Source organism: Apteryx mantelli, chromosome 25 (genome assembly GCF_036417845.1).
Source record: "Apteryx mantelli isolate bAptMan1 chromosome 25, bAptMan1.hap1, whole genome shotgun sequence".
In the NCBI taxonomy this organism is placed as follows: domain Eukaryota; kingdom Metazoa; phylum Chordata; class Aves; order Apterygiformes; family Apterygidae; genus Apteryx; species Apteryx mantelli.
Window position 1 is genome coordinate 6,522,836 of NC_090002.1, and position 27,967 is coordinate 6,550,802.

The following is a 27,967-nucleotide window of genomic DNA, read 5'->3' on the forward strand; positions in this document are numbered from 1 at the left end:
GGCGGAGGACGAAGCGGCGCTTGCCGGGACGCCCGCGCACATCCCGCGCCGCCGGAGCGAGCGACAGAGGCTCCGGGACATCAGGACGCCACCACTACGACCGCTCTTGCGTTTTGGGTTTTGTTTTTTTTTTTTACATTAGAACATTTATTTCTCAGAGAGAAAATATAGTCTCAGACAGTCAGATTATAGTAGGTAAAATTAGCAATTTTTTTTCTTTACAAGCATAGATTTTCTTATTACCTCTCTTATACCATCTGATATAAACAATTCTAGAAAGCAAATAAACTCACTTTCTACAATAAATAGAGCAATCTGTGCTTTACAGCAGACTGACAGTAACGTTTAGGTCCCGTAGCAACAGCAGGATATTAGCCAATTCAAATTCTAAAATGTCATTTAAAAAACAAAAAGAACCAAAAAAAAACCCAAAACCCCAAATCCCAAGATCTTAAAACATATACACAGGTCACAAGTCCACAGCTGAGCTACCACCTGGAAAAGGGTATGTTCCTTTAAATAAATTACACTGTGTGCATATAAAAGACCCAGCAACACAACTGAGGACTTCAAGAATGGTGACAATAGGTCTAAATAATTTAGAACAATATTTTACAACTATGTACACAACGTCCTTCCCTAGCCACACTCCATAGGCATTATTATTATTATTATTATTTTTACAAAATCCTATGCCCCATCTCTATATGTTACAGGTATCATCCTTAAAGTGTGGTTCCATGTCCCAACGTATAAGAAGTGGTATTTTAAAAAAGTAGACCAAGTAGAAATGGCAGTGATTACTCCCCACTATTCATTATTATTATTATTAATTATTATTATTATTTTGACCCCCCACATTCTCTTCAGTATGAAAAAGTTAAAATAATAAAAAAATACTGAGTTAAAAAGTGAAATGATGATATTCAATCTACAATCTTGCTCTGCACCTTTGGTTCTTAAAATGGAAAAGCAAAGAGGGAGACGCAACAGAAGAGATCCGAGAAATTCTAAGTCCTTGGCTAATAGAAAAGCTTTTGTCATCGGTTTCCCAACCTCAGTTGTCCCTGTTTTTGCAATGCAAACCCCCCCCAAACCCCAGGGATTATCTGCAGAGCTGGATTTGTTTGCTTTTTAATGGATGACAAAGCTGGAGACCCACACACTAGGGACGGGATATAGGGATACACGTGCGTGGGAGAAGGAAGAAAGGCAAAATGGTTGTGTGCTCTAGGTAGCGCTTGGTTTCAACCCAAACCGAGCCAGAGGAAAACGTTAAAAGAGACAGGAAAAAAAAGAAAAGGGAAGAAAGGAAGAGGAGCCTTACACCAAATGTGCATAAAACGACACAAAAGATGCATCTCCCTCCAACCCTGATCAACCTCAGCACCTGCAAAGCTGCTCCAGCTCCTCAGACACCTCCAAAGTTAGTTTTGTTTCTTAACTTTGTTTTTTTTAATCTTTGCTTGGACTCAATACTGCACTAAACCATGATATGAAATGTTACTGGACCAAGCATCGTCACAGAAATCAGGATTTAAACGCAAAACTAGCAAATAAATTTCTAGGACGGACACACACACACACACACACACACACACACACACACACACACGAAAAAAAAAAAATCAGGTGATTTGTTTTTCATATTTAAAGCTCTGTGCATGTGAGTAAGTGTGTGCAGCGGAGGGGAAGGTTACCAAAATATCTCGTCTGCTCTAAAGGCAGCGCGAGAAAGGTGACACGAAACCGCCGTGCAGGCAGGCAGGGAAGTGTCACGCGCACGCCCGGCTCCGGGTCTCGCAAGGTGGTGGGACACGCAATGTCATTTAAAAAAATAAAATCAAAAGGCCCATGACGGTCAGGGTAAATTTGGCACGAGAAAGTCCAGGTGGAGATTCACTAAGGGATCCCGGTTCATTTACGGCGGCGCCGGGCTCCCGGGAATGACCGAAATCGCCCAGGCCCAGGGGAAGCAGGGGTGAGGGCGCGAGGTCCGTGCGCCCAAGCGCCGCCATCCCCCGGCAGCTTTTCCTACCGTCTCGCTCCCGGCCCCGGGGCACTGGACGTTTCAGGCTGCTGCCAGCTCTTCGGCGACACACATTCAGAAAGAAGCTGGACAGGCTTTTTTTGGCACATAGCAGGGTGTTTCGAGGAGCACTGACGGCCGCTGGCAACGCCAGGCAATTCCGCTCCTCGTCCCTACAGATAGTTGGACGTGACGAAGGGATGATCTCCCCGCACGCGGCTCAGGTGGATCATGGCTCGGTCGTAGGCCACCTGGACAGACTTGCGGATGCTGGTTTTGCGGCCTTCCATCATCTTCAGCTTGTCCACCGTGTCGTCCACGCCGAGGGGGTAGACCTTGTCACGCGGAAGCCACTGCCTGCAAGGCAAAGGAGAGCACGAGAGCCCGTCAGAGAGACGCGGGAGAGGCACCTGGAAAGCAGAGCAAGCACCCGGAGGCCTCCTGCCCCTTGGCGTGACGCCTGGGCTCGCTGCAGGAGGCGACCGCTCGGATCTTCCTGGCTCTGACGACTTGCACAGCCGCCAGAGGGAAAGGAGCTCATCCCAAGAGTTCCCAAGATGTGGCCACGTCCTCCGACTCCTCCACCTCTCCCCATTAGTATCTGGTTGGCATCTCCTCCAGGGGAGCCGTTACGTTCGCGTGATTTATTTGTTTAAACTCCCCCCAATGATGCTACAAATGCTTAAATGCCGGCGTTTGACCAGAATACATGGAAGTTAATGTCTGCAGCCAAAACGCCTTCCTACATGAGCACAGATTTCTCTCCACTGTGTTCACACAAGCCTCCAGGGGAAACGTGGAAACTCCTGCGTCCCACCGAGCAGCAAAAACGGGCACTTCCATGGCGGAAAGGAAGTTTTCCGCACCAGGAAAGCTCTGCCTTGTTCCAGCAGGCTGCAGGCACCAGGATTTGGGTAAGCACAACTACCTGAGCGTCCTCCAGAAACAGGCAGTTTCCAGGAGACAAGTCCCAAGCCCAGGTTGACTCCAACCAACCGATGACTTAAATTGCAAGTGCCTTGTCCATACCAAGCTGTTATCGTGTGGGCACTAGCACAGATCAGCTAGCACGTTCGGAAACACGCCGTCTCTCCTAGCGAAGTCCAGCCCCTGGGCGTTAAACCTCCGGCACTGCTTGCTCAGTTCAACGTATCCCCTAGCCGGCCCGCGCCAACCGCCCAGGGTGGCTCAACTCATCTTCGTCACAAGGATCAGTGGCCAAGTTCTGTTCTTGTGACGTTTCTGCAGCTTCACTGAAGTCAGCAGAATTTGGATCTGGCACCAAGAAGGGTTTTATGACTTTCCTGCGAAGATCTAGCTTCCTACAAATTGCAGTTGGCGATCTAAGCAGCGGCCACCTAAAAATGCACACATCCTCCAAAGCCCTGGCTTCAACACGAGTCGGGCAAAGCGGAGGAAACGCTGATTTTTATTGGGAAGGTAGTTTCAATTACAAGCTCGCACCGAGATTTTTCAAAACTGATGACTACAGCAAGAGGAAGCGTGGCGCCGCCATTGATTTCCAGCTAAAAATCATTAGGACCGCTTTGAAGAACGTGCGCTGTACCAAGCGCTTCTGGCAATCAGAGAAACTGAAACAACGCAGCCTACTAATGAAAAGCTACAGGAGCGTGTCCTTGGCATCTCTCTTTTCCCCAGAGGATGCAAAAATACTCATCATCAAGTGCTGCAAACTTCTCAGCTCGCTGAGAAGACAGCACGCACTTCTCCTCTGCCTGTGTTGCAACCTTGCCTCCAGCTGTTTAACAGCAGAAAACACTGCAGCAGCACAGAAGCGCAGGAAACAACGCTCCACCTTGCTTTTTTTGCCACTTTTTTCTTGGCTCTGCTTTCTCCCCGTGATGCACCTTCCCTCTGGCAGCGACCCAGCTTCCGGGCAACGTTCACCTCCTTCCTCCAGCCCTCCCCCTGCTCCAGCCCTCTTGGGAAAGGCTCTGCCAGGGCTGCCTGACCGCAACCTCAGTTGAATCCCTTCCAGAGAGGCAGGCAGCAGCCTTCTGCAGGAGACTACGGAGGAGAAGGGCTCACAGAGGACCAGGAGGCTCCTTCCAAACTCTTGGCATCTTATTCCATAGAGGCATCTTATTCCATAGAGGCAGCAGCAAAAGAGGTGACTCCACTGCGTCCTCCGTTCCCGTGTGTGCCCCGACCACCCAACACCAGCTTTGTCCGCAGGACGAGCTCTCCGGAGCTGCGATCCCAGCTGCGCACAGACGTCACCTCCTGTGTGACAATTTATGTGCTCGGTTCCTGTCCCCATGTGGCATCTGCTGGTTCGAGCATCCAGCTCGCTGGGAGCGCGGCTGCCTGTCTCATCACGGGGACTCACCTCTTCCAGCGCAGCGCTCCAATTTTACAAGCTTCCCGTGGTTTCACATATCGATCTCAAAGCCTTATTGCTCATTTTTAAGGCATTTCGCCGGTTTGTGGCTTGTTATATCTGGCTGGGTTTTTGTTACTGCATGAGTCTGGTCAGCCACTGATACTAAAATCAGCAGATTTAGTCCGTCCGAGACAGAATGATAACAATCATTGAGATATCTCACTTGCCCTGAACCAGGTGCTTACACCTACATTTTTCCACCTTTTAAAACAAATAGCTTGATTTGAAAAATGCAGGTACTTGGCACCTCTGAAAAAATCAGGCTGCTAGTTTAGGTCTAAATACGGAATAAACCTAACGTTTTGAAAATGTTACCCTGGAGATTTTTGGTGAATCTCTTCTGCAGCAGTGGAGCTGGCTGCTCAGTCTGCTCGTGTTTTAAAGTCAAAGGCTCTCTCTAATTTGCTGCAGATTTTGCCTATTAAATTGGTTCTTTACCTGCCTTGGTATTTTTATGGTGATGTGACCCTGGGTGAAGGACGTTGTGCCAGTCGTCATGTAAGTGGGGCGTTCGGATGTCATGCTCTTGGGCCAGGGAGAAGCAGGCTGGCTTCCTCATTCAGACTCTGACTGCTGCATATTTAAATCCACCAATTTACATGCAACATAATAATCATCCCTGCACGCTCCCGTATACCAAAGATGTCGTTAAATCTTCCTCTTCTGCCACTCGCCACAGGCGCCAGCCTGTCCGCACACACTCACCAGGTTCTCTTGTTGTCAAAGAAGAGGACGAGGAAGAGCTTCTCGCCCACCTCCGTCTGCCTCTGCTCCCCCAGCTTCAGCACGTCCATGGGGGGGACGGGGATGGGCACGCCGTTGTGGAGCAGGCCCTCACGCGGCATCTTGGGATCGATTATCTAGCGACACGGGGAAAGGATAGTTAAGCACAAAACCCTTCAAGAGCAGCGGAGAGCGCAAAGTTTTTCCTCCTCTTGCAGTCTCCACAAGCCCGACAATTAAGAGCACTCAAGACGGGTCAGGAAAATTGCCCGCTCCATCTCAGAGGCTCTTTTTAAAGAGTTTTCTTGCCCTCAAGGCACTGGCAATGTGGAGCGGAAGCCAGTAAGAGCCAAGTACCTGATCTTGAAAGGGAAAGGACATAAACACGTGGTTCTGCACGAATGGAGATACATTTACGTTAATTGGTAATTGTGTACAGACCCAGTATTTCTTGTTCAGGAGAGGATCTCCCTCCCTCAGCCCAAACTCGTACCATAAATGTAACACCACTGCTGCACTCAGCAGGCTTAACGCAATTTCACAACAGCTTCAATCTGGTGTGATCCGATTGACCTCAGCGGCATTGCTCAGATTCACACTGTTACGAGATCAGAATCAGGCCCAATATTTTGAGAGCGTTGACCAGCACCGCCAGGCCAGGGGAACGCAGCCCGCAGCCGCTGGGGGCAGATGTAGCGACAGAGGCATCAGTTCTCCTCACGCGAAGCAGAAACATCAAAGCATCCAACATTGGTGCTCTCAGATCACAGGAGGAGGATGAAACAGCAAAAAGCAGATACAATACTGGGTTTAGTCTTCTCTGCCTCCTGACCTTGGCTCCTGCTGGCTTGAAGCAGCAGCTTGGCTTTCACACTGGCCAGCTGTAGGAATTTATTAGGCTGCTTCACCACCACAACAGATAGTCCAAAAATAAGGCACCGTTTACAGCAATCTCACTGCTTAAAACCATGCTAAAGCACGACGTAGCTTTGGCTGCGGCCACATGGGAATCTCAAAACGTTTTGGCTGGCCAGCACGGACAGCAGATCAGTAACGGCGCTCTCCGCTGGGCTTCCAGCTAGAGGACGAGCACGGATTCGGCTCGCTCCTCTAGCGGAGTCTGCCTTTTCCGACAGCATAAAATGCTGCTTGGCCACGGCCGAGCGTGAATGCTGCGTCAGCTTGCGCAGGGTTTCAGAGCTCCGCTGCGCGGAGGTAGAGACCTTTGCCATTTCCATGAAATTACGCGGAGCAGAGATGGCAGGAAGATCCACCTCTCAATGCAAACATTTAAAAGCCGCAGAAACAACAAAACAGAGCCAGACTGCCTCATATTCTTACTTACATACAAATCTCAGCAATCTCTCTCTGTTGATAACTTAACAAGCACATAAAAGCCTGCAGTGCTAAGGGCACTTCCTTGCAATAGCTGCATGTAATGTCTTATTTTGGAACTGAGCATGGTGCTCTTTGAAGCCAAATTTATGGATTTCATAGCAATAGTCAACTATCCAAAGAGGGAAAAGTATTACGGAAATATTGTTCAAAGGACTAGGTGAAAAAAACATGCGTATATTCTCATATGCTAATCAAACATACGATTATTGCAAGGGGCTATATATATATATATAGCACAAGGCCAGCTGGGCACCTACATATGCAATTGCAGTCACTATATAGGAACACGGATAGGCAGTTAGACACCAGTGGCATCGGGTTCCTGCCTTTACAAAATTTAGGTCTTCTCACGCCAACAGTACCAATAGCTTTCCCCACACCTGCAGAGCGAACAGGAGAGGAGAGGAAAGATCTCCTTTCCCTGGCACCAAGGGATCAATGTTTTATGAATCCTCTCCAATGGTCTGAAACAACGAGTACAGGCAAAATTACCTGTGTAAAGGAGAAAATATGTCTTGCATGCTTTGGGGAAGTTTTCCTTCTGTCTCTGGCTATATCGCACGCTAGTGCTCTGTTCTGGGCTACCTGCGTTGCTGCTACCGACTGCGAGAGCCGCAGGTACTTACCAAGGCCGGATAGGAGGGATAGCCGCGGCACTTGGCCCACACGAGCTCCAAGGGCTCCAGCTCAGCCTGACTCTCAAAGGACATCAGGAGAGTCCTGCCTAAGGGGTCACAAGGAGACACGGCTTAGGAGGGTCTGAGCACCAGCAAGGGCGTTGTAGTAACCCAGACACAACGGCCCGTACAGTCTCAGCAGCAATCAGCTACGTCAGATGAACTACTGCCGTAGTTAAAATATACCGACAATATTTGTATCTTTTAACCTCTTTGCTTTCGCAGCAAGCACAAAGCTGGAATTTCACTTTGTTCAGAATAAACCTGCATTCGCCCAGCTTTTTGTCCCATAAAAACATATATTTAATCACTAATGTGTGCACATGTGTGTAATTCCAGACCGTTCCTCCTAATTAAGATCCAGAGCAAAGTGAAAAGCCACTTATTGTTTGTAACCATATGCATTATACTTGGTATCCACACCCACGGGTGACAAGATAAGCATCGCATATGCAGGAAGTTTATGCTAAAATTTAGTATGCAATGGGATCTGTTTTGGCCATGGTGAAAGTCCAGCCTTTTTTTTACGCTTTGCCAGTACAGTCATGTTCTATATTAAGATAAAGCCACAATCTCCTAATTCATGGGTCCAGCATCTAAGCCAATGCATGCATGTAGCATTAGGATGAATTCTTTAATATGGAAATATTCATCAGATTCAGTTCTGGGGTGAATGGCTGCTACATCACTGAAATCAGCCTGGTTATGCAAGCGAGGCATCTGGTCCATTAGGTTCCACCAAGCCAAATCCATCCTCAATGGAACTGATGAAGCTGTATCCGAGATTAATTTGGACCATTGTTTACAGAGTTCCTTTTATTCCTCCTAAATACAAATATCCAGACTATTCCGATGTCACATACTTCGGGGCCATTTGATCCCCGCAGGAAATGGCTGGTTTTCATTGACAGAAATTTATTAGCTATTAATTTTTTCAAATCTACATTAAAAGTGTTGCAAAGGTCCATTCAAGACACAAATTCATGTCTGCTAGCTCCTGGCTCTGGGAAAGGAGGAATCCTCATTTACGTGACCTTTACAGCAGCAGTGCAAGAGAATCTCTATTTGCAAGGCACAGCCAACACACTGAGTTTACCGAAAGTCAGACTGAATCTAGGAAATGCAGAAGACAGCCCAAATGAGAGCGCTGCCAAGAAATATCAGATGCGTCTCTTCGCTACTGCATTCCAACTTTCTTCTTCCATTAATGAAATGATGTTAAAGCACACAAAACTCTGCCCCTGCTCCTAATTCCCCCTGGAAGTGGCCCCTCTCGGTAAGCTTATCTCCAGAGCAGACTGCTGAGCACGCAGGGTCCCAGGTAGTCATGGTTCCCAGAGCACGGGAGCTGCACGGAAGGGCACAGGCGTACCAGGCAGTCACAGCTGAATTCTGATTTCAGCAACACCAGCATAAACCTGCAATAACTCTATCAATAACACGCTGTAACCAAGGCGAGAATCTGGTCACACGAGTGCAGCAGGTGTATTGCCTTGGGTAGTATTAGGAGAATATGACTTAATTATACTGAAGCGTAACACAGTCTGACAAAGACGACTTCGTTACAAAGACCTTGAAAGCAATGATAGTAATACAAGAGGGAACAGCTATGAAGTCATCTCCAGAGAGACCCCTCTTACAATTATGATTTACTGTTTGTATTGCAGTGTCATTAAAAAGAACTAGTCCTGAACCCATCCGAGAAGAAAACAGGCACCTCCAGGGCACAGGCAACCAGCAAAAGTGAAAGGAGGAAAAACCTTTTATGCAATAACCCAACTTTGTAACAAAGCAGGTGATAGCGCATGGGCAGTTCAGCAGCCTGATCTTGCAATCGTGGGAGCTCATGCAAGACAGGAGCACTGGGATCCGCTTGCCCCGGTTCAGGCGGGATGTCAGCCCCACGGTAGCGCGGGACCAAAGCGGGGTGCTCCCCAAAGGGGCTGCTGCGCAGCCTTCCTCACCCGAGCCGCTGTAATCGGAGTCGCCATTCACGCCTTCCAAGAAGGGCACCCGAGAAAGAGCTGGCTTCCCTCGACTTCGCTTGGGGGGCATCAAACCACTGTTACAAAGAAATGGAAAAAGACGGTATTAGGAGAAAACACGTTACCCTAGAAAACACAGCCAAGTAAATGCGTTCCCCGGCTCTGCTTCAAATGCCAGAAGATTACTGGCCTGATGCATCCTTGACATGAAAAAAGCACTGAAGACTTGAGCAGAACGTTATCAATATGTCTGTTCTGGTGCGAGTACACTGGACATCATCCTGCTTTTTCCGGGAGCAATGAAATGGACCTAATGAAAACCTAGCTAGAAACACGAGGAACAAAAAACAAAAGAATTCATGCTGAAGAGCTGATGCAGCGATGTTTGGAGCTAGCGTGAGTTCACCCAGCTGCGTATAGACTTCAAAAGCCGATGGAGCAGCCCTCCAATATTATTCTAATATATACCAATTAGGCTCTATCAGCCTAAATCCTGAACATCCTTTTATTTCACTACTATAACCACTTTGGAAAACAGACCATCTCCATCTCAAGCAATCATATTTTTTGACTTGCAAATACCTAGCGGTCATTTTTTTTTTTTACACCATAATACTTTTCTAATAACCAGCTCACTTGGAGTGAATTTGGTGCTGAGAAAGAAAGAGCAGAGACAAAGCAGTAAACAGAACTGTTCCTAAATAGAATAATTGCCTAAGTTATCCATGAGACATCAGCTCGTTTTTAATTCCTTGTTTTGTGGGTGTCACATAGCTCCAATGTAATTTTTGCTCTGTGAATTGCTTGCAATTATTATAATAAGCACTTGCATGCCACTTTTCATCTTCAAAGTACTTTACAAACATCAACTAACAAATCCCCACACTCCCCTGTGAGTTCAGATTTGTCTCCTCCTCTTATAGACGGGGAAACTGAGGTAACCTTGGCCCTTTGCACGGGGACACAACGGAGACCTTGAGCAATGTCAGGAAAGGAGACGACAACAAACCCCTACTGAAACGCAAGTCAAACCTTAGCTACGACTGCAAAGTTATACATGTCTTTTGACAGCTAACATTTAGGATCGCTCTGCATAGCGGAGCGAAGTTTTCATTTAGAAAATGCTCCCGGGATCCAGCCCTGCTGCAGCATAATTTGTTACCAAGCGATTGGTCTTAGACTGTAGCCTCTGTCCTGAGGAAGGGTGCGCATGGGGAACCTTATGCTTTTAAGCACCCAAATAACGTTGCAAGCTTGAGGTCTTGCAGGACTCAATGAGCATATCCATCGGAAGGAAAAACGGCTGAATATTTCCCTAGTGATGGGCTGTCACCATCAGGACCATAAAAGACAAGTGGAAAGACAATGACATGTTCAAGGCACTGAAGACAGTGGTGACAACCTCAACCAAGAAAGGTTTGCTTCTGCCTCTCCTGGGTGATGTTGAGCATCAAGGTCATTTATTCTCAGCCTGCCATTCACAACACGCACACACATGATACCGGCACAACACCGTTACGATACAGGTTTTACAGTGCAGTGGAAGGGCTTGGGAACGACTGCCTCAAAGCAGGGTCACAAGGCTGACAAACCGAGGCAATGTTAGGAGGGCTGGATAGCTAGATAAAACCAGAAGATGGATACGGTTCCTACGGTTCCTATGCATCCTACTGCATCTGACCAAAAGGCAGGCAGATGTCTAAGTCTATGCATTCCTGTCTGAGGTACTCAGTTCTGCTTTTAAACCTCTGAAAGGAAGAAAGCAGCAAGGTGGTAGAACTTCGACTTCGCCTGTGGTGCCAGGCTGGACATTTGAGAGAATATATGTTTCTAACTTTGGCTCTCGGGACCTGTAACAAGGTATACATCAGCAGCGAACACGTGTGTGTGTTGAGAGACGGAAGGGTAATACATAACCATTTGTTTGAAAAATCAAGCACTGCTTCGGGACCTACAGCTTAAGAGAAAAGGATGGAAGCTGAGAAGCTTTTTGTCTTTAGAGTCAACACACAAAATGAGTAACAGTCTGAGCTGGGTTTTAAGCAATGAGGTTGGATTATAGAGACAGGCAGATTAATCCAGAGAACAAGGCGTGCTGAGGAATGGTTTGGCATGGGGAGCCTACCTGCAGGCTTCAAATGCCAGGCCGGTGCCCAGGCCAGAGCTGCACTCAGAGTCCGAGCCACTTTCCGCATGCTTCCCAAAGCCGTTGGTCACTCCTGCCATGGAGAAAAACAGAGTCCTTTACTCATTCCCTTCTGCACAGGCTGCAGGACGCACGCAAGCACCCTGGAGGTGCTGCTCTGCCTGGGCAAAGTGCAGTCCACATGGAGGGACACCTACACGGAGACGGGGGATCATCTCCGAGCTCAGACAAGATCCCAAAATCAACCCACTGCAGGACAGGCTGGGATGCACAAGGAATGATCCCCAAGGCCATTCCCATGCCCAGTGCATCCCTGAGGCCGAGCGCCAACCCAGCGCCACACACAGAGGACCAGAGCAGGTTCCTGGGTTTGCAAATTTCTGGCAGCTGTAAAAGCTCGTTGACCCTAAGAAGGGTGAATTCATGCCATGGCCACTATTATTTCTCCAGCTGTAAATACAGAACTGCCAGAAGGAGCATGTTTCGGGAAACACCTCCTTCTAACAACCCCGATCACGCTGACCTGCTGCGGCGGTAACACAAATTCGGCATACCAGACAATCCCTTCGGTTAGGGGAAATCAACTGTGTTGGGAATTGTGGAAGGAGCTGAATCACAAAAGCAGTGCTGCAACTCAGGAAAAAACATCAGTGCCTCTTCAGCAGAGGAAAAAATATCCCCGCCTAGCTGTCAGGGATTTTCCAGCACTCTGCCTTTATTTTTCCTTTCTTAATTTCAACACATCATTCTTAGCTTTATCCATTATGGGCAACTTCTCCCTCCTTTAATTACTGGCAGATGATGACTGTGAGTCCTTCAACTAGCAGCCTCTGGAGAAGCTCTCTGTGTTTCCTTTAACCTGCCCTGGTAAGTCAATCCCAGCGTTCGAGTGCTTTCCTCCCACTCTCCAGTTTGTTAATGACCTCCTGACAGCCAAATAACTTTAAGATATTATTTGAGGTATGGGCTAAGTCAAGCCTTACACATGGGAATTCGTCCCGTGCTTGTTAGCACACAATTAAAAAGCAATCACACTGCCATCACTCAAATCTCACCCCACATCTCACCTTGTGCCTTTCTAAACTTGATCTCAGCTGCTTAGTCCTGCTTGTAATTCTAATCTGAAAAGGAATCTGCTCAGTACTCCCACTAATTTCATCTGAACCCCAGGACTGAGGCTATGGTTGGACTTAATAGGAATATTTAACCAGGTGCAGCTCATCTTACACAGGTTTTGTGTTACTGGTCCACCGCAGCCGTTGTGGGCTCAAGAGAAAGTTCACTCTCGCAAGTCAATGGCACCCTGGCACGCTGCAAGAGCGCAACGGCCACCTCGCCTGGGCACCCTGATGTACCAACAGCCTCTTTTAGAGGCTGAGCACAGCGTCATCCGTCTCCAACCCGGCCATCTACGCCCTTGCCAGCAGCTGAGCACGAGGGCTTGCCCTGCAAAAAACTGCAAATTATCTCTTAGAGAAACAGCCCCGCTGGCTGGCAGAGGGAAGGGTTACTTGCGACCCAGCCCAGGTTTCATCTTGCCACCTTTAACACCTACAGCGTAGGTGTCTAGAGCTGAACTCGTCATCACAGACTCCGTTTATAGTCAGCAGAGGAAATCATTTCAATTCATTTCTATTTAATTTAATCATCAATTCATTACGGACGTGTTTCGTCTGCCCTATTTTAGAAACCTGCAGAGGAGACGAAGCTTTCCTTAGACCCCTCCAGCTACGGCAACTAGGTCTCCTCCTGAGCAGTTCAGATGCAGATGTCTGTACTTGGCCTCGTGATTTCCACCCCCGTGGCCCTACCCAGCAGTACCCCGAGATACAGAAAGCAAAAGGCCGCGAAATCCCACCTCTCTGGCCTGCCCGCCTGGGCGATTTCTCGCCGTCGCTCTCGCTGCAGCTCCTGCTCTGCAGCCGTTTCCGGCCGTGTCGCTCGGTCTCCGGGCGGGAGGGCGAAAGCTGCCCGCTCTGACCGTGCTCCTCCCCGTTCTCCAGGGAGCACTCCAGGCTTCTTTGCAGCTTCACCCCGTTCTTGGCTTTTTTGAAAAGGACGGATGTCCGGCGGCCCACGCCGCTGAAGGGGGGGCTGGCAGGGGTGTCCGGGGCCTGCAAGGCCAGTCCGTTCAGGCCGTTGTCGCTGAGCAAGCGCTGGAAAGCGTGGCTCTCCCGCTGCAGCGCCTTCTTGTCGAAGAGCTCCCTGTCCGCCATCACCCGCTTCGGCAGCGGGGTCAAGGACTTGCTTTCGCTGATGGGCTTGAGCGTTGGAGGGTCCTGCAGGGAGTCCAGCTCCGAGAGCGAGGGTGCAGGTCCCGTGGGCTCCAGGGTGGGAGGGTGCCGGGGCTTGGCGTCATCTGCAGAAGGAAGAAAGAATCTGCTTGAACATTTTAGGAAGAGTGATTTCCAAAACTCTTCCCAACAGCCACTCCGGCTCTTCAGTAGGGCCACAGGCATGGGAAACAGCCGGTGCCGACTGTCAGGGAAAGGCAGGCTGCTGAAAATAACCTTTTTTCCTCGCACTAGAACTGGCTTCCGTCTCTGAAATCTGCAGTCGCTCTCTGTACACTTCATAACAGCACAGGGAAAAAGAACCCACGGGAAGGCTCATCTGTCCTTACAACCTGTCCTCTCCAGCCCTTTGGAGAAAAGCCCGTGAGTGCAAGAGGATGCAGGCTGAAACACGCTAGAACTGGGACTAGAGGTGACAGGGGCATATAACTCTGCTTGATCCCACCTGGAAAAGAGCCACCGTCCCTGAGAACAGGCACTAACACCCCACTCTTCCTTGGGGGAAGGCAGTTTGCAGCGAGAGACAGTATCGTGTATTAAGTCACCTGATACGGCTGGAAACAAGATTTAAGTTTTCAGGCTAAGCATCCCTTCAGCATGTACAAGTGCAAAGGAGAGATGCAGCCACCGAGCAGGCCTGGCCACCCCTGTCTGCTCAGGCCGCTGCAGGACTCACAGCCTCCCCCTAAAACCCTCCCGCAACCTCTCACCTTTCTCCCCTTCCTCGTCCCCTTCCCTCGACGTTTTATCCAGCCCCTCTTCCCGCGGCACAGGCTCGCCGTTGGGCATGGTCTTGTTCTGCTGCTGGGCCAGCTTCTGCCGAAGGGAGTTGATCTCCCGTCTCAGGAGGCGGATGCGTCGTGTCCGGGCGCCGCTGGACCGCATGGTGCTCACCATGTCTAGCTTCTCTAGCAGCTCCTTCAGCTGCGCCTCCAAAGAGAGGTGAGCCCGATTCTCAGGCAGGAGAATGTTATCCACTGCATCAAAAGAGATTGCGACAGTGACTGCTGACGCCTTCCAGGCAGGGCTGACGGGAAGGAGCAAGGCTTCTCGGAGGAGGGAATTCCACTCTCGCCATCTGCGACCACAGCCAAGCCCATTCCCGGCGATGCTACTCATGAACCAATTGCTTCGGTTAGGGGATTGAGGAATCATTAACCTTAGAGCTCGGACGTCCCTCCGCTGGGCAGAGAGCGGCTGTGATTTAACGCGCACCCCGCACGATCCAGCTCACAGTCCAGGTTCTTAGTAGAAACCTGTTTCATTGCCACATGAAGCTACTAAGTCAGACTGTGAACTGGGGTGGCCAAAAAATAACACGTATGCCATTCTGCCGGCTCTGCTGAAGGATCAGCAACCGCCAGAGCAAGGCAGACAGCTGAGGGCTGTGCTATTGTACACCACCACAAATTTCATAAGAGACCGTCCGTCTGTGTCTGAGAGGGCTGCAATATTTGGGAAAGGGACCGCAGACTGTGAGCTGACCACGAGACCACACAGCTCTGCGTGCTGGATGGCAGCAGCTTTTTGTATTAAGTTTAGCAAAGTTATTCAACACTGTTGCCAGCAAATGCTTTGGAGCTGCATCTCAAGGTGGCTGTGGGAACCAAAGCGGTCTTGACGTGCGTGGAAGGTCTCACCTAGATGGACTGTTTGAGTCCCAGCCCCTTCACCCCGCAACATCCCTCCCAGCTCCAGTTCTCCATCTAACTCAGTTCCTTTGTACTTTGCCCATTTGTTGCCCACCCTGAAAGGTTTTGCATTTCTTGTGCAATCCTAGAAGAAGGGTGAAATCAAGTTAGTTTTCCCATTCAGTTCTCCTTGGTTGTTTGCCACAGTTGTGACCAAGGGAAATACAAGAATTGAGAAGGAAAACACAGTCTTACCCCAGCCCCTGAACAATAGAGTCGGCTCTATAACAAACCACAAGTACATGCTAATTATCACTTTGATTTACAATGAAATATATGATCTTCCCTCAGAGCAAAAAATCCTAGATCCACCCTCCTAAATTAGGCAGACAAGGAAACCATTGCAGGTCAATTATCCAAGTACAAGATAACCAGCATCAATTCACCTTCACATTGTTCTTTAAAATACAAAGTTTATATTACAGCCATGGCACAAAGCAAACAGCAATGCTTGATCTTGTGATAAAAGCACTGGAATAGGAAGATTCGATATCCAGTTCTACCGGTAATTCCCTCTAATCTGAGCTTAATCTTTCTTTGCCTCCATTTCTCACCATACAGCAGGGATTAAAAATACTTCCCTGACTCCAAGGGGCATGGTGAGAATACACAATTTAGGAGGGGTCCCTGGGCATCTTTTCACACATCAACACCCACAAACTGGAGCAGCTTCTTAGCGGCTTTGACTTGCATTTAGACACCTAACTGAAGGCTGGATTTTCCATGAGAGCGCAGCAGCCACCCCCGCCCAGTGCCATAGGCACAGCAGTCGCAAGGCTCTTCCAAGAGGCGGACGTACGAGGAGAGTTGGGATCTTCTGAAAGCTGCATCTAGCTCTGAGCGCTGGGCTCACCTGAAATCCTGCTCTTTGAGGCTATAAAGGAGTTACATATATGTTTTGATAAGTAGATGGATAGGAAAAATCTTATATTTTGAATGATGGCTATGACTTTCAGGTAGGCTGAGTAACATGGTCAAAACAAAGAACAGAGTTACGATCTGTCATTTCCTATCCTGAAAATAAAGGTTAATAAACACTCACCATCCTCCCAAGAAAAGCGGTAAAAGTCCTCGGTTTTGGGTGACTCGGGCAGGTGAATCCCCACATCAGTGTCAAAGCCGATGTTTTCAGCCTGCCGCCGTGCATGACGCAATATCGCTCCTCCGAGGTCTCTGAGCCGGACAGCTGCTCGGTGGAAAATCGTGTCTTTAGCATTATACCTCATGCAGTTGGTAACTATAAGGTTAAAGTCTTCCTCAAACTCATCCAATGTTCGGTACAGGTGGGACTCCAGCTTCCGCCTCATGGTGGAAAAATCCATTGGGTTGGAAATGAATTCCAGGTAATCTGGAACCTAAACATATAAAACCTGTACAATTACAAAAACCATTTACTAGCCAACTAGAGCGCATCCATCATAAGCACTCTTAATGCCCTTTCCACCTGCAAGGGGCAGTGCCAGCAGTTGTTCTGTGTCACCCAGTCAAGCCAGACACATCCTGCTTTGGCAAAACATTACTTGTCTGAGACGTGCTGAAGCTTCCAGAAAACAATACCCTGTTTTGGCCTGGAAGGAGACCCACCTTGTGAGTCCTCTTTGAGATACTCTTTAGTCCACCAGCAGCTTGGGACAAGGTGGTTTGTGCTTCCACAGGTATGACAGCATATGAGCTTCTGCCCAGTCATACCTCATCTCCAGCCCATTAGACACCTCTAGGAAAGAGACTTGCCTCGTTCAGGTTAACGGGCTCGGCAAAGATCTGGGCAGCATCCTTCTCCTGCAGCAGGTCCAGCGTTGTGCGCAGAAGCACATTGAAAGGGGTCAGCTGTAGCTCCATAGCAGCCTGCTGAACCTTGACCTGGGAACGGGGAAACAGCGATGAACACAGTTATCAAGAACAACATATGCGAGCGGTGTCTCCCCCCAGTTTCTCTTGAATCATCACACCAGCTCTATTCGCTGGAGGAAAACTTAGGTCATCATATCTGCTCTGGTAAAGTCACTGCTGAAGAATTTCTGGTTAGGAGCTTGTCCTCTCCCTGTGCAGGATGTACATCAGCAGACAGCAGTCTAATTGCAGAGTTTAAACCTTCTGTATGGGGAACTCTTATTTATCCAGTCTCATAGAGCCAAAACAAGATGAAAACCCATAAAATTAAAAGAGAATACAACTAAAAATGAAAACAAGAAGAAGCTTTTCATGCCTAGCAAATTATCCTGCCTCAAGATATTACTATGCCAATTAGCAATGATATAAAAAAAGTTAAAAATAAGTAGGCATTTATGTGAACAACCACATGCATAATTACACTAGATAGCATAGACAAATTTTAAGATATAAGCTCTCACACTTCAAGGCAGAAGCCATATAACAACATAACAATAGCGGTTAGAAGTTTCTCACACCCTTTACAAAGTACCTAATGCTGTCTGATTTCAAGCAAACAAGGTGTAGTACTGGCATGATCTACTGCACTGAAACTCTACTCCATGGAGAATGGAATAGGATAGAGATATTTATTTCTCCTTTAACACCTTAATTTCTTTGATCTTATAATCCCTCACTATGTCATTAAATCAACCACTTCAGCAGCAAAGGAAAGCAGGTCTATTTACACAAAAGCAAATTAGTGTGCTCAGCAACAAGACAGCATACAGCATCAGTAAGAGGCAGAAAGTCCTTTAAATCAACAGCATGACCACACTATTCCCCCAAAACATAAAAGAGTCTGAACAAAGATCAACAGCTAGGGCTCCTCAGCATCCTCTTGTACTCACCTAACAGCTGGGCTGGCAGACAGCTCCTGCTAGATACGTATTTCTGTGATACCTCATCCTTTTCTAAAGCACACTGGAGTTTCAACAAGCTTTTATGGATTTAGCCAGCTGTGATGTGAATATATCAAGATATCAAAAGCAAAGAGAAACAAAGCCAAAGAGCAATTTTTTTTGATCCTGCTACCCAAAATATGTCTGCACAGCAAGCAGGACTGAGCCACTGCTGTAAAAATCAGGGCCAGCTGATTTTAGTTGTCAATCAGTGCTGGCATAAAAAGAACCACAGAAAAAGCTGTGGGCCTTCTCTGGCCACCAAAGAGCAGCATCTAGAGGGGCTGGGATGATGGAGGACTCTGCTTTCCCTGTGCTGGCTCCTTGCAGACAGCCCATGTGCCCAGCAGCAGAGTGAGTGCTCAGGCAGTGCCTGAGGCCACGCGTACAGGCTCGTTGTGCGCAGGGCAAATGAGGCTTTCACGAAGCTGGCCTTGAAAGATACGTGTGCCAGATGGTACAGATGTGGCTGCTCCATCCAGCCAGGTATGGCTAGGAAGGACCCTCAGCGGGCAAAGCTGGTAAGCGTGGGAAACAACTTTAACTGGTGCAATGTTGAAGAATGGCATACAGATCAAAGAGGAAACTGGAAAATTTAGTAAATGATCTCTGTCTTGAAGATGTTTCTTCTCAAAAAGGTACTCAGAGGGCAAAACACAGGCGGTTTTAGCTTTAGAAATGCAGAGCTATGATGTCTGCAAAACATCTGGTCCAGGCCCAGGACAGAAATAGAAGGGGTGTTGTAGGTCAGGATTAAAATTCAGTTAGTTAGTTATGCAAATACATTTTTGCAGTGCTTCACAGCCCAGCGCTGGTTCTGAGGGCAGAGGCTGAGCAGTGCAAGCCGCAGCAGGTCACACTGGCCAAGGTGCCGAGGGAGATACGGCTGCTCTGCATGGCCAGAAGCCTAGGAAAAGTCTAGGACAGAGCAGGAGGCTTAAGAAAGATTGCTGTGTTCTTCCTCTGCCTCCTGCAACACAGGGTGCTTGCATGGAACTGAAGCCAAGTGTAGCAGCTTGATAAACCAAACCTACCTACCTGCTCCCGTTTGAGTTTTTCCCTCTTACGGATCAGCTCGATGAGCAACCGTGCCCGCTCCAAGTCATGCCGCAGTTTTTGCCAGTACTTCAGTTCTTCCTTCACTGCACTGGTCTTCTCATCTTGCTCTTTCTGTAACACATAACAGGGGGGTGAGATGAAAAACACAACTGGTTCCCTGTGTTGTCTTCTTTCTGGGTATCCCCCATGCATTGCTCTCATAGTCTTCCTCTTCTCTACTTCTATTTAGACTGTGACCCCTCCCTCCTACAAAACTGGTTGCACTCAAGCTGTATAACATCAGCCTTTTTGGATGTTATTATCTGTGATGTTAGCCCTAAACCACACTGCAGCTATGCTCTGGGAACACGCTTTGGTGGGGCTCACTTACACTCTCACTGCTTTGATATCAATGTTCATTACAGAGGCTGGAAATTCTTTTTGCTAGTTACTGTGCATAGAAGAGATGGCCCAAGGACTTTACAATGTAAAAGCAAGCAAAAGTATGCGAGGAAAGAGTCATCTTCTGTGATGAATAGGAAATCAAGCCACAGAAACATTTGCTGAAACGCATAGGAACAGCCAAGGCTGGGAGATGAGCTCACACCTTCCAAGCCACAGTTCAGTGGCTTCACAACACGAACATCCTTCCTCTCCTAAATCTGTAGCTTTTCAAATGGTTTTGAGGTTATACCTGAAGTGTATGTACTTTCTCATGATTGCCAATAGAGGACAGATGCTACACAAAATCTTGATGGTTTCTGTTTGTTTTTATGAACTTATTTACGGTAAATTCCCCACTTAACATACCAAGGAAATTCTGCATTTCCCCAAGCTCCAGACTGAGGAGCGGGAAATGTTTTTTTTATTAATCATCCAGAGGAGTCTTCATGCAAACCCAAAAGCCCACAAATTCCTCCTACAACAGCAAAAAACACACGTGAACAACATAAACAACACCTACTAAAAAGGCTAAGTTACAGGGGAGAGAATGCTACTGCCACCTGCAGTGCTGCTCAACACCACTGAGTGACTCTGGATGCCAGCTCAGAAGAGGAAGCAAAAAAGTCTAGAGCTGAAGCTTATATATAAACATACATATGAATGTGCAAGGGAGGGTCAGAAATCCAAGCTGCAGGAAGAATGATCCAAACTGGAATTTGGCCAGGGCTCTGCAGCTAACACCCACTTTCTTGAGGAGGGGATCTTTAATCACTAGTGAGGAACGTGGTTTTATGATTCATCTGGGAGATCGGTCCACCAATGGCTCATCACACCCTTGCAAAATCCCAGGGGTCCTGACTCAGATGGAAAACTCCTACCTGCTGGCTCATCAACACCAATGCTGGTGGCATGATGGACATCACACTGACACACTAACTGGGCTCTCAGGGAACGTGCACACCGAGGGGAGGCCAAAAGAGATTCAAAAAGAGCTATTTCTCTCCACTGTTAAGGCTCTTATTTTAAGGAATTTACCCAATCCTAATTAAAACTCCAGACTCATTAGCTGGTTCCCTCCTGCAAGTGCACCAATCGGGTCACCCTCTGTTCACTTCACCCTAATTCCCCTTCTCCGGGGAGTTGCATGCACCCCTCTGTCCTCCCGTGCGGGTCTGGCCGGAGCCAGGCCCGCAGCGCTACCTGCTCCGCGTTCCTCTGCGACTGGAGGTGCGAGTGCAGGCGCCGGATCAGGGGCACCCCGTTCCTCGCCTGGCGCTTCAGCAGCCAGTAGTTGTGGAGCCTCTGCATGAACTGGTTCTTCCTCTGGAGAGAGAGGCCACTGCAGATTTTGTTCAGCCTAAAGGAAACAAGGAGGTGCTGTGGAGCACAGCGCAAGGCAGCCGTTCTTCTGGTGACCCTGGTGGGACGGCCGGGTTTCCCGCTGAAGCTCTGCGGGGCTGTGGCGATGCACACGCTGACCTACGTGTGCAACCAGCATCAGCCCGGAGCAACCTGGGGGCCTCTTCACACGTGTCTACCTTGCACAGTATGTCGCTATTCCAGTAGCAGCTCGGCAGAGGTTCTTCCCAAACACCAGCCACAGCACGGTCAAAGTATCCTTTCAGCTCCAAGAGTTAATTTCATCACCAAGAATTTTATTGGGGGTCATTTAAGATTGAGGTTATTAAGCTGGAGTCTGGCAAACTAACTTGACAGGAGACCAAGAATAATATAGCATCTATTTTAACCCTTTCAAGCCATTCATTAGGTTACATACGGGGCCTTATCAGCGGTTTGCCAAGGCTTAGCTGTTAAAGCACTGGTGACACATCACCACACCTCCTAAGGTACCAAATGAAACCTCAGCGCAACCTACCTCTGCATGAGAGACAGCTGGGAGAAAAAATACACAGGCAAATTCAAAGCTGCCTGCAACACTGACGAGTTTGACATGCTCTGTAAGAAGAGGAGGAGTTAAGAAACTCTGAAATGAGAAGATTAAAAACAATTTTAATAGCAGGATGACCCCTAGTCACCTGCCAACTTGTAATGCCTGAAGTATTCTAAAACCACATTCACAGCCATCTATGTAAATTCAGATGACAGCTGGGTGTTTGCCTGTTAGGGACCACCAGGGACTGATTCTGCATTACGCTGCAGCTCGGGAACACTCCTAAGCAAAGCAGGGAAACCACAGTGTGCCAGCGACACTCACGGGGAAGAACACTGGTCAGGAATGAATCTTTGAACACGGTTATTGCTAGGTCTTGAGTGAAGACAGCGTTTCCAGGTGCCCAGTTCAACACTGGGAGGGACTGAGTCCTCGAAAGAGAACCTGCCTGGTGCAGCTGCCCAGCTCCTGCCGCGCTGCACCGACAGCACTCACCTGTAAGAAGGGATCTGTGTGACTGTCACCATGGGCGCAGACGAACGCCCATCAGTCACATCACCGGGCTCCTTTTTGATCTTCTGCTTCAATTTCACTTTATTCTTTTTCAGGGACCCTTTGGGAGGGCCAGAATTGGCTTCCTCCTCTCTGTCCTCCTTCACAATGTCCTCCTCCCCCTCACTGGCAGCAGCTAGAGACCCTTTTTTCACTGTCCCAGGTGGGGAATGACTCTCACAATAGGCAGTTTTGCGCACCGTGAACGTCGTGCCGTTGATGCTGGTCTCTCTCATGGGTTCAATCTTCATGAAGAGACCAGCCCGCTGGGCACAGGTGACGTGGAAGGCAGTGTAACAGTTCACCTTGTGGCATTGGATAGCAGCTCCCATGCCCTTCTGCTTGCAGATGTAGCATGTGAGCTTCCAGCGAGCAGGGGGGATGTTATTTATACCTTCAATGGGCTCCAGAAACACAGTGTTTGCAAAGCAGACCTCTGGGATCCAGATGGCACAAACCACATGAGCCCAGCGACCGTCGCTGGTCTGCTTGAAGGCTCCACCTTTGTTCGGACAAAGGACACAATCCACAGGGCGAGAAGGGGACTGTAAGCAGCAGCGGCAAAGCCACTGCCCTTCAGGGATGTAGGGCACTCCATAACACTCCTGGTGCACGGCCAAATTACAGATATCACAGAACAGGATGACATTGCTGTTGTGACACTCATCGTCCATGCAGACACAGCAGAAGGCGTCCTCATCGATCAGGGACTGCTGAGCCCCTTTGTTCCGGCTCTCGAGGTATGACTCCTTTTCCAGCCGGTCCACCAGCAGCTCAAAAGTGTCAGCAGAAACTGTCCCATAGCCATCGTCCCTTCTCTTCTCATTGACCATTTCTAGCCAAGCCAGATCCTCCTCATCCATGTCATACTCCACCTCTACATCGAGGTCCTCAGGAGGCTTTTCAAAGTATCGGTAGTAGGCAGCAGGGAGAGGAGGGGCATCCAGCTGGCTAAAGGAGTCCACTACACGGAAGTTGGGCTGGGGTAAGTGTAAAGATGTCCCTGGCGCATGTTTGGAGCATGACTCCTTCTTCTTGCCTTTGGAAGGTGTTTTCTTGGATTTGGAAGGGAAAAGGGGCTGCTCACTGTTTTCCTTGTTGCTGTTGCATTCTGTGATGTCCTGGGCGGTCAGCTCGTCCTCGGTGATGATTTTTAAGGGATCATAGATGCTGATGCGATGAAGCCGCCCATCAATATCTACTTCCACTATCCGCTGGGCCTGAGCGTACGTGAGCGTCTCCCGGGTCGGGGAGCACTTGAGACTGTAGGGCGAGGGCGAGCGCCTCCCCTCGAAGTTCTGCCGTGACCTCCTCCGAGGCTTCCTCATCGCTGCAGTCCAGAGACCCTGTAACAAAGCAAGCCAGACCACAGCGTAAGCCAGCGAGACGGGCAAAAGGGAATCAAAAACTTACTCGGTGTCACAGCATAGCAACATTTCTACTAAAGGCTCCGTCAATCTCAGGCTTGCTGAAGCACCTTCACCTTCTTAGATACAAACAGGTATTGGACATATTACCCGTTTCTCGTGGTGTATATCACAGCAATGCACAGCACCCCCCAACCTTCTCTATTTGCATGCCAGGAGATGTATATACCCCCATACCACCAGACGAGAAGAGCTGAAATGAGTTGTATAGCATCTTAGACTGAATTAAACGCTCCACCGTGACTTTGTCTCAGCAAACCTTTCAGATCCCTGGAAAATCAAGTTACACTTATTACACCTGCTCACAACTCACATACTAAGTTCACACAGGCGAAAGAATTTTCCTCCGTGTTCTTTTGCCTGTAACTACTCTTTTTTATCCCCAGTAGCGCACACAATGTGCTGGATGTTTTCCAGACCTAAAGGAAAGCACTGTTCCTGCCCTATGGCAAGCAGTTCCCAATTTTTTTTTGTAGCTGAGCTCCATGCGAGAAAACTACCAGTACTCCCTCAGCCCTGCCAAACGTCGCTTCGCACCTCAGGGCTGCCGCTGCCTCTTCCTCCTTTTCCATGCCACGGATGCAAAAAATCCTCAAAGCAATGGAGCTGTGGCTGCAATGAAACCTGTCCTCCAGCTTCTTTCTTACAGGCGTAGCTGGGAACGAGCAGCATGGATCCAGGTGGACTTACTAGCTCTGGCTCAGCATTAGCCCCCCTGGAGCTACAATCGCGGGAATGCCGTGTTCGGGCATCCGAGCCGGGTCTGCGCATGGGATCCACGGCGTAATTAGCAGGAAAGCAGCTAGGCGGCTCCTGGACCAAGCCGTCCTGGGAACGGTACAACTGTATCCACACAGAGCCTTAACTGAACGCCTGAGCCAGCTCTGCCCTCGCAAACGGCTAATCGGCAACCCAGATGATTGCGAGTCGGCTGCTGACGTTAAGGAGGTGCCGATCAAGGGGGAGCGAAGCAGGAGCCCGGAGCCGGCTAGGGGGGAGGAACGAAAGGCGGCGGCAGCCTGGCGAGCCGAGGGCGAGGGAGGGAAACGGCAAGGAGGGAAAGTGGGAAGGAGGCCCAGTGAATAACGCAAGAGAGAAGGGCAGCGTCAGGGACGGGAACACGAGTTACGGGAAGAGACGTGCTGAGGAAGAAACAGCCCAAGGAAAGAGCGCGAGGAGAAGAAGAAAAGCAAATGCAAAACCTCCCTGAGAAGATACGTGAGCCCAGGGCTTATCTGCTGCTCCGCAGAGGGCACGAGAAGGGCCTGCCCCAGTGCCTCACCCACGGTCAGAGCGCTCCACACCTTCAGCCCCTTTCCATGGGACCTGCAGACATGGAAAACCGCTGCAGAAATGTAAATTGTGTTTAAGCTGTTGCCTTATTTCTGCTCTGTGATGGACATAACACTACAAAGCCTCAATCGCATGAGTCAGAGCAAGCAGCACCTTACAGGACCAGGACCCACAAGAAGTCAGGGGCTTATTCCAGAGAGGAGAAAACTAATTCCAGGAATGACACTTTTCTCTTGAAAGTACCGGCTCTACGAAACACAAAATTAAGCAATGACTGATGCTGTATCCTCAGAAACAAACAGGATTTGGGAAAAGTTTCCGAGGTCCCCTTTGCATCCCTGGAAATAAGTCACAGGTGCCGGTTTCCATAAGCATCCCCGTATCTACGGAGCCTGTGGGCACAATTCAATTTCAGAGGCAAAATACAGGGCAACAACTCCCACTTGCAAATGAAGAGACCGTGATTTTCCGTGTCTTTGTCTTACAACGCTAATGAGCCGCTTGCTCATCGGCTTGCGGAGCATCCGACTGCTCTCATCCTGGCCGAGACTGCTTCAATCAGCAGGAAAAAGGAATTTTAAAGTAAGGGTATGAAGGCAGCCTGATCAACAAATGAAAACATGCCAAAATCCTGATGACAAACAACTCCTCTTAAAATTCAGGCTGATGTAAGCAAAGATAAGTACAAAAAGACACTGGAGGATAAGGTAATTAGTGTGAGCCGACCACAAGCATTATTAATACGGTGTTCAGGAAAAACAGGGCGCTCACTGCTGAAAGTGATGAGAAACGGGCAAATTTCGGAGAAACAGAGCACTCCAGGAAAGGTTATTTGACCTGTCGACGGGAAAATCGATGGGGAAAACGAGGGTACCGTGTTCTTGCTGCTTTAGCGAAGAAATCACTAGCTTGCCTAGCAAAATTACTCAAAGCGGGCTCTCCACCACAGCAACCGACTGCCATAAAACAGCCCATTTGTACAGCGTACAATGACTTAACGCTAGGCAGAAGCGTCGAAAGCGGTACGGAAGTTGCTGCTGGTGAGAGCCGAGCGCCCGGGAAAAGATGTGCCAGGAGAGACGTGGCGACCCACCTCCAAAATGCCTTGGAAGCGGCGGCAAAGCGAGCTCAGACAGATGGAGCTCAGCGCCGCGACCTTGTTTGCAAAGAGACGCTTCTAAGGAGCAATGTAGGAATTTTTTGATCTTCTTAGCGCGCTTGAAAACACCTCCCGGCCACACGTGGAAAAGAAACTCCCGGCAAACGGCAGGCACACATGCTGAAACACTGATCAGACTCGACTGCTGCAGGGTTAAATGCTAGTTGGGTCCCGGCTCTTTCTGTCCCACCACGGCCAAAGGTTGCTGATGGGAGAGCAGCAAGCGCAAAGGGTCGTCCCATCGCTCGCGGCTCTCCCCAACCTCCCCCAAGCCGCTTCCGCTGGGATTTGTGCCAGGAGCAGGTTCCTAGAGAGCACAAGCGAACAAATAACCCGGCTACAACGTGCGCGGCCGCCGGAGCTTAACTTCATCGCACCCCGCGGGGCCGCTCAGCAACGGCTCAGTTCCTGCGAGCGGCAGCTTTTACGCCCGCTGGCGCCTGGGGTCTGCAAAAGGCGACCAAGAAAAACAAGCGCGGAGGCGGGAGAATTAACCTCATTCCAAAGGGACCTGTGGCTCCGCTGAGGAAACCGGCAGCATCCAGGTATCGGGAAAAAGCCTCGCCCAAGGCTCAGACTCCTCGTGGCTGCACCGGAGCACACAACGACCTGCGCCAGTGCTCAGCAGGGACCACGGGGTGCCGCAGAGCCTGGGTTCGCCCCCACGCACGCACAGATCTTTATCAATCCCACAGCGTTTTGTGGTCAAATGAAGTTATGGTACGTGCCATGATTGCGCCAGGCCTCAGGCGCGGCGCTCCTGCTGCAGCAGGGAGGATGCAACGCGCTTTGGCAGGCAACAAACAGGATGCTGTTTAAAATGAACTCTGGACTCAGCAACAGATGGTACGTGCCATGAGCTGTGTCAGCCCTCAGCAGCTCTACCTGCAAGGAAGCACTGCATGTCATGATCTGTGTCAGCCCTCAGCAGCAATGCTCTGAGGGAAGCACTGCATGTCACGAGCTGTGCCAGTCCTCAGCAGCAACGCTCCGAGGGAAGCGCTGCATGTCACGAGCTGTGAGGCGGCAGCTGGGAGCTCCTCTCAGGGGAGCAGCAGTGTGCAGCAAGGGCCACAGGATCCCTGCGGGGAGCCCCCCGAGCAGCCAGTGATCTGGGTCAAGACACAGCAGGGACCCAGCCAAAAATAAAGGAGCGCCTGGGGGCGGAGAAGGTACCGCGGGTGCATGCGATGAGTTGTGCCAGCCCTCAGCACGGGGCGCTGCTCCGGCGCATCAGCCGGGCCGCCCGCCCCCCGGGGAGCGAAAAAAGTCCCCAAGGAGAGAGGGACCGAACGGGAGAGCGAGAGAGAGTGCAGCCAGTGCCCCGCGGCTATTGGCTGCCCCCGCCGTCCATCCCACCTCCACCACCAATAGCAAAGCAAGGCCCCTGCCGGTAAAAAGGGGAGGGAACCGCTCAGCCCCGCCTGGACCAATAGCGCGGGAGAAGGTGGGCGGGGCCCCCAGGGCGGCCGTGAAGAGGGGGGCCAAGATGGCGACAAGGGGGGGGCCGGTTGATACGGTGCTGCCCGTTCCCCTTCTCCAGGCGCCCGCCGCCGCCGGCCGCTCCTCGGCGAAGGGCCGCGGGCCGTTCCCGCCGTGCGGGGGCCCTGCCTGTGCGCGGGTGGGGGCGGGGGGGGCAGCAGGCACCGCACACCGGCCACCCCCGGCTCCTTCCCTCCCGCCCGGTCACCTTCCCGCGACCCCGGAGCGGGGGTGTGCGAGGGAGGAGAGACCCCCTGAGGGAAGGGTGTCGCGGCCTCCCGCTTAGCGCTTTACCTGGCCGCCTCAGCGCCGCCGCCGCGGCGGGTCTCCGCCGTTGCCGCCGCCTCCTTTGGTTTTTTGGGGGTGTTTTTTTTGTTTTTTTTTTAAACCCTGTTCTATCTTTCCGCCTTCCCCCCCCCCCCTCCCCTCCCCTCCCCCTTAGGGCGGACGGGCTCACCCAGCCGGCGGCGGGAGGGGAGGGCACAAGATGTCGGCTCCGTCCG

General features: G+C 49.9%; 1 protein-coding gene across 7 annotated transcripts; it reads right to left on the reverse strand.

The window, feature by feature from the left end:
* On the reverse strand, window positions 1-27,967 carry BRPF3 (bromodomain and PHD finger containing 3). 7 transcript variants are annotated; one of them, XM_067310727.1, is made up of 13 exons: window positions 27,922-27,967; window positions 22,047-23,449; window positions 20,861-21,017; window positions 19,217-19,348; window positions 17,079-17,207; window positions 16,390-16,702; window positions 14,367-14,633; window positions 13,221-13,721; window positions 11,342-11,435; window positions 9,196-9,293; window positions 7,181-7,278; window positions 5,139-5,293; window positions 1-2,386 (listed from the first exon to the last, which is right to left on the reverse strand). In XM_067310727.1, exons 2-13 carry the CDS (start codon window positions 23,429-23,431, stop codon window positions 2,203-2,205), a joined length of 3,513 nt encoding a protein of 1,170 aa, XP_067166828.1. In that variant the 5' UTR covers window positions 23,432-23,449; window positions 27,922-27,967; the 3' UTR covers window positions 1-2,202. The 7 variants fall into 7 exon arrangements, with proteins under 7 accessions (XP_067166828.1, XP_067166827.1, XP_067166826.1 ...); XM_067310726.1 differs by lacking the exon at window positions 27,922-27,967 and adding an exon at window positions 27,759-27,870; XM_067310725.1 differs by lacking the exon at window positions 27,922-27,967 and adding an exon at window positions 24,221-24,583.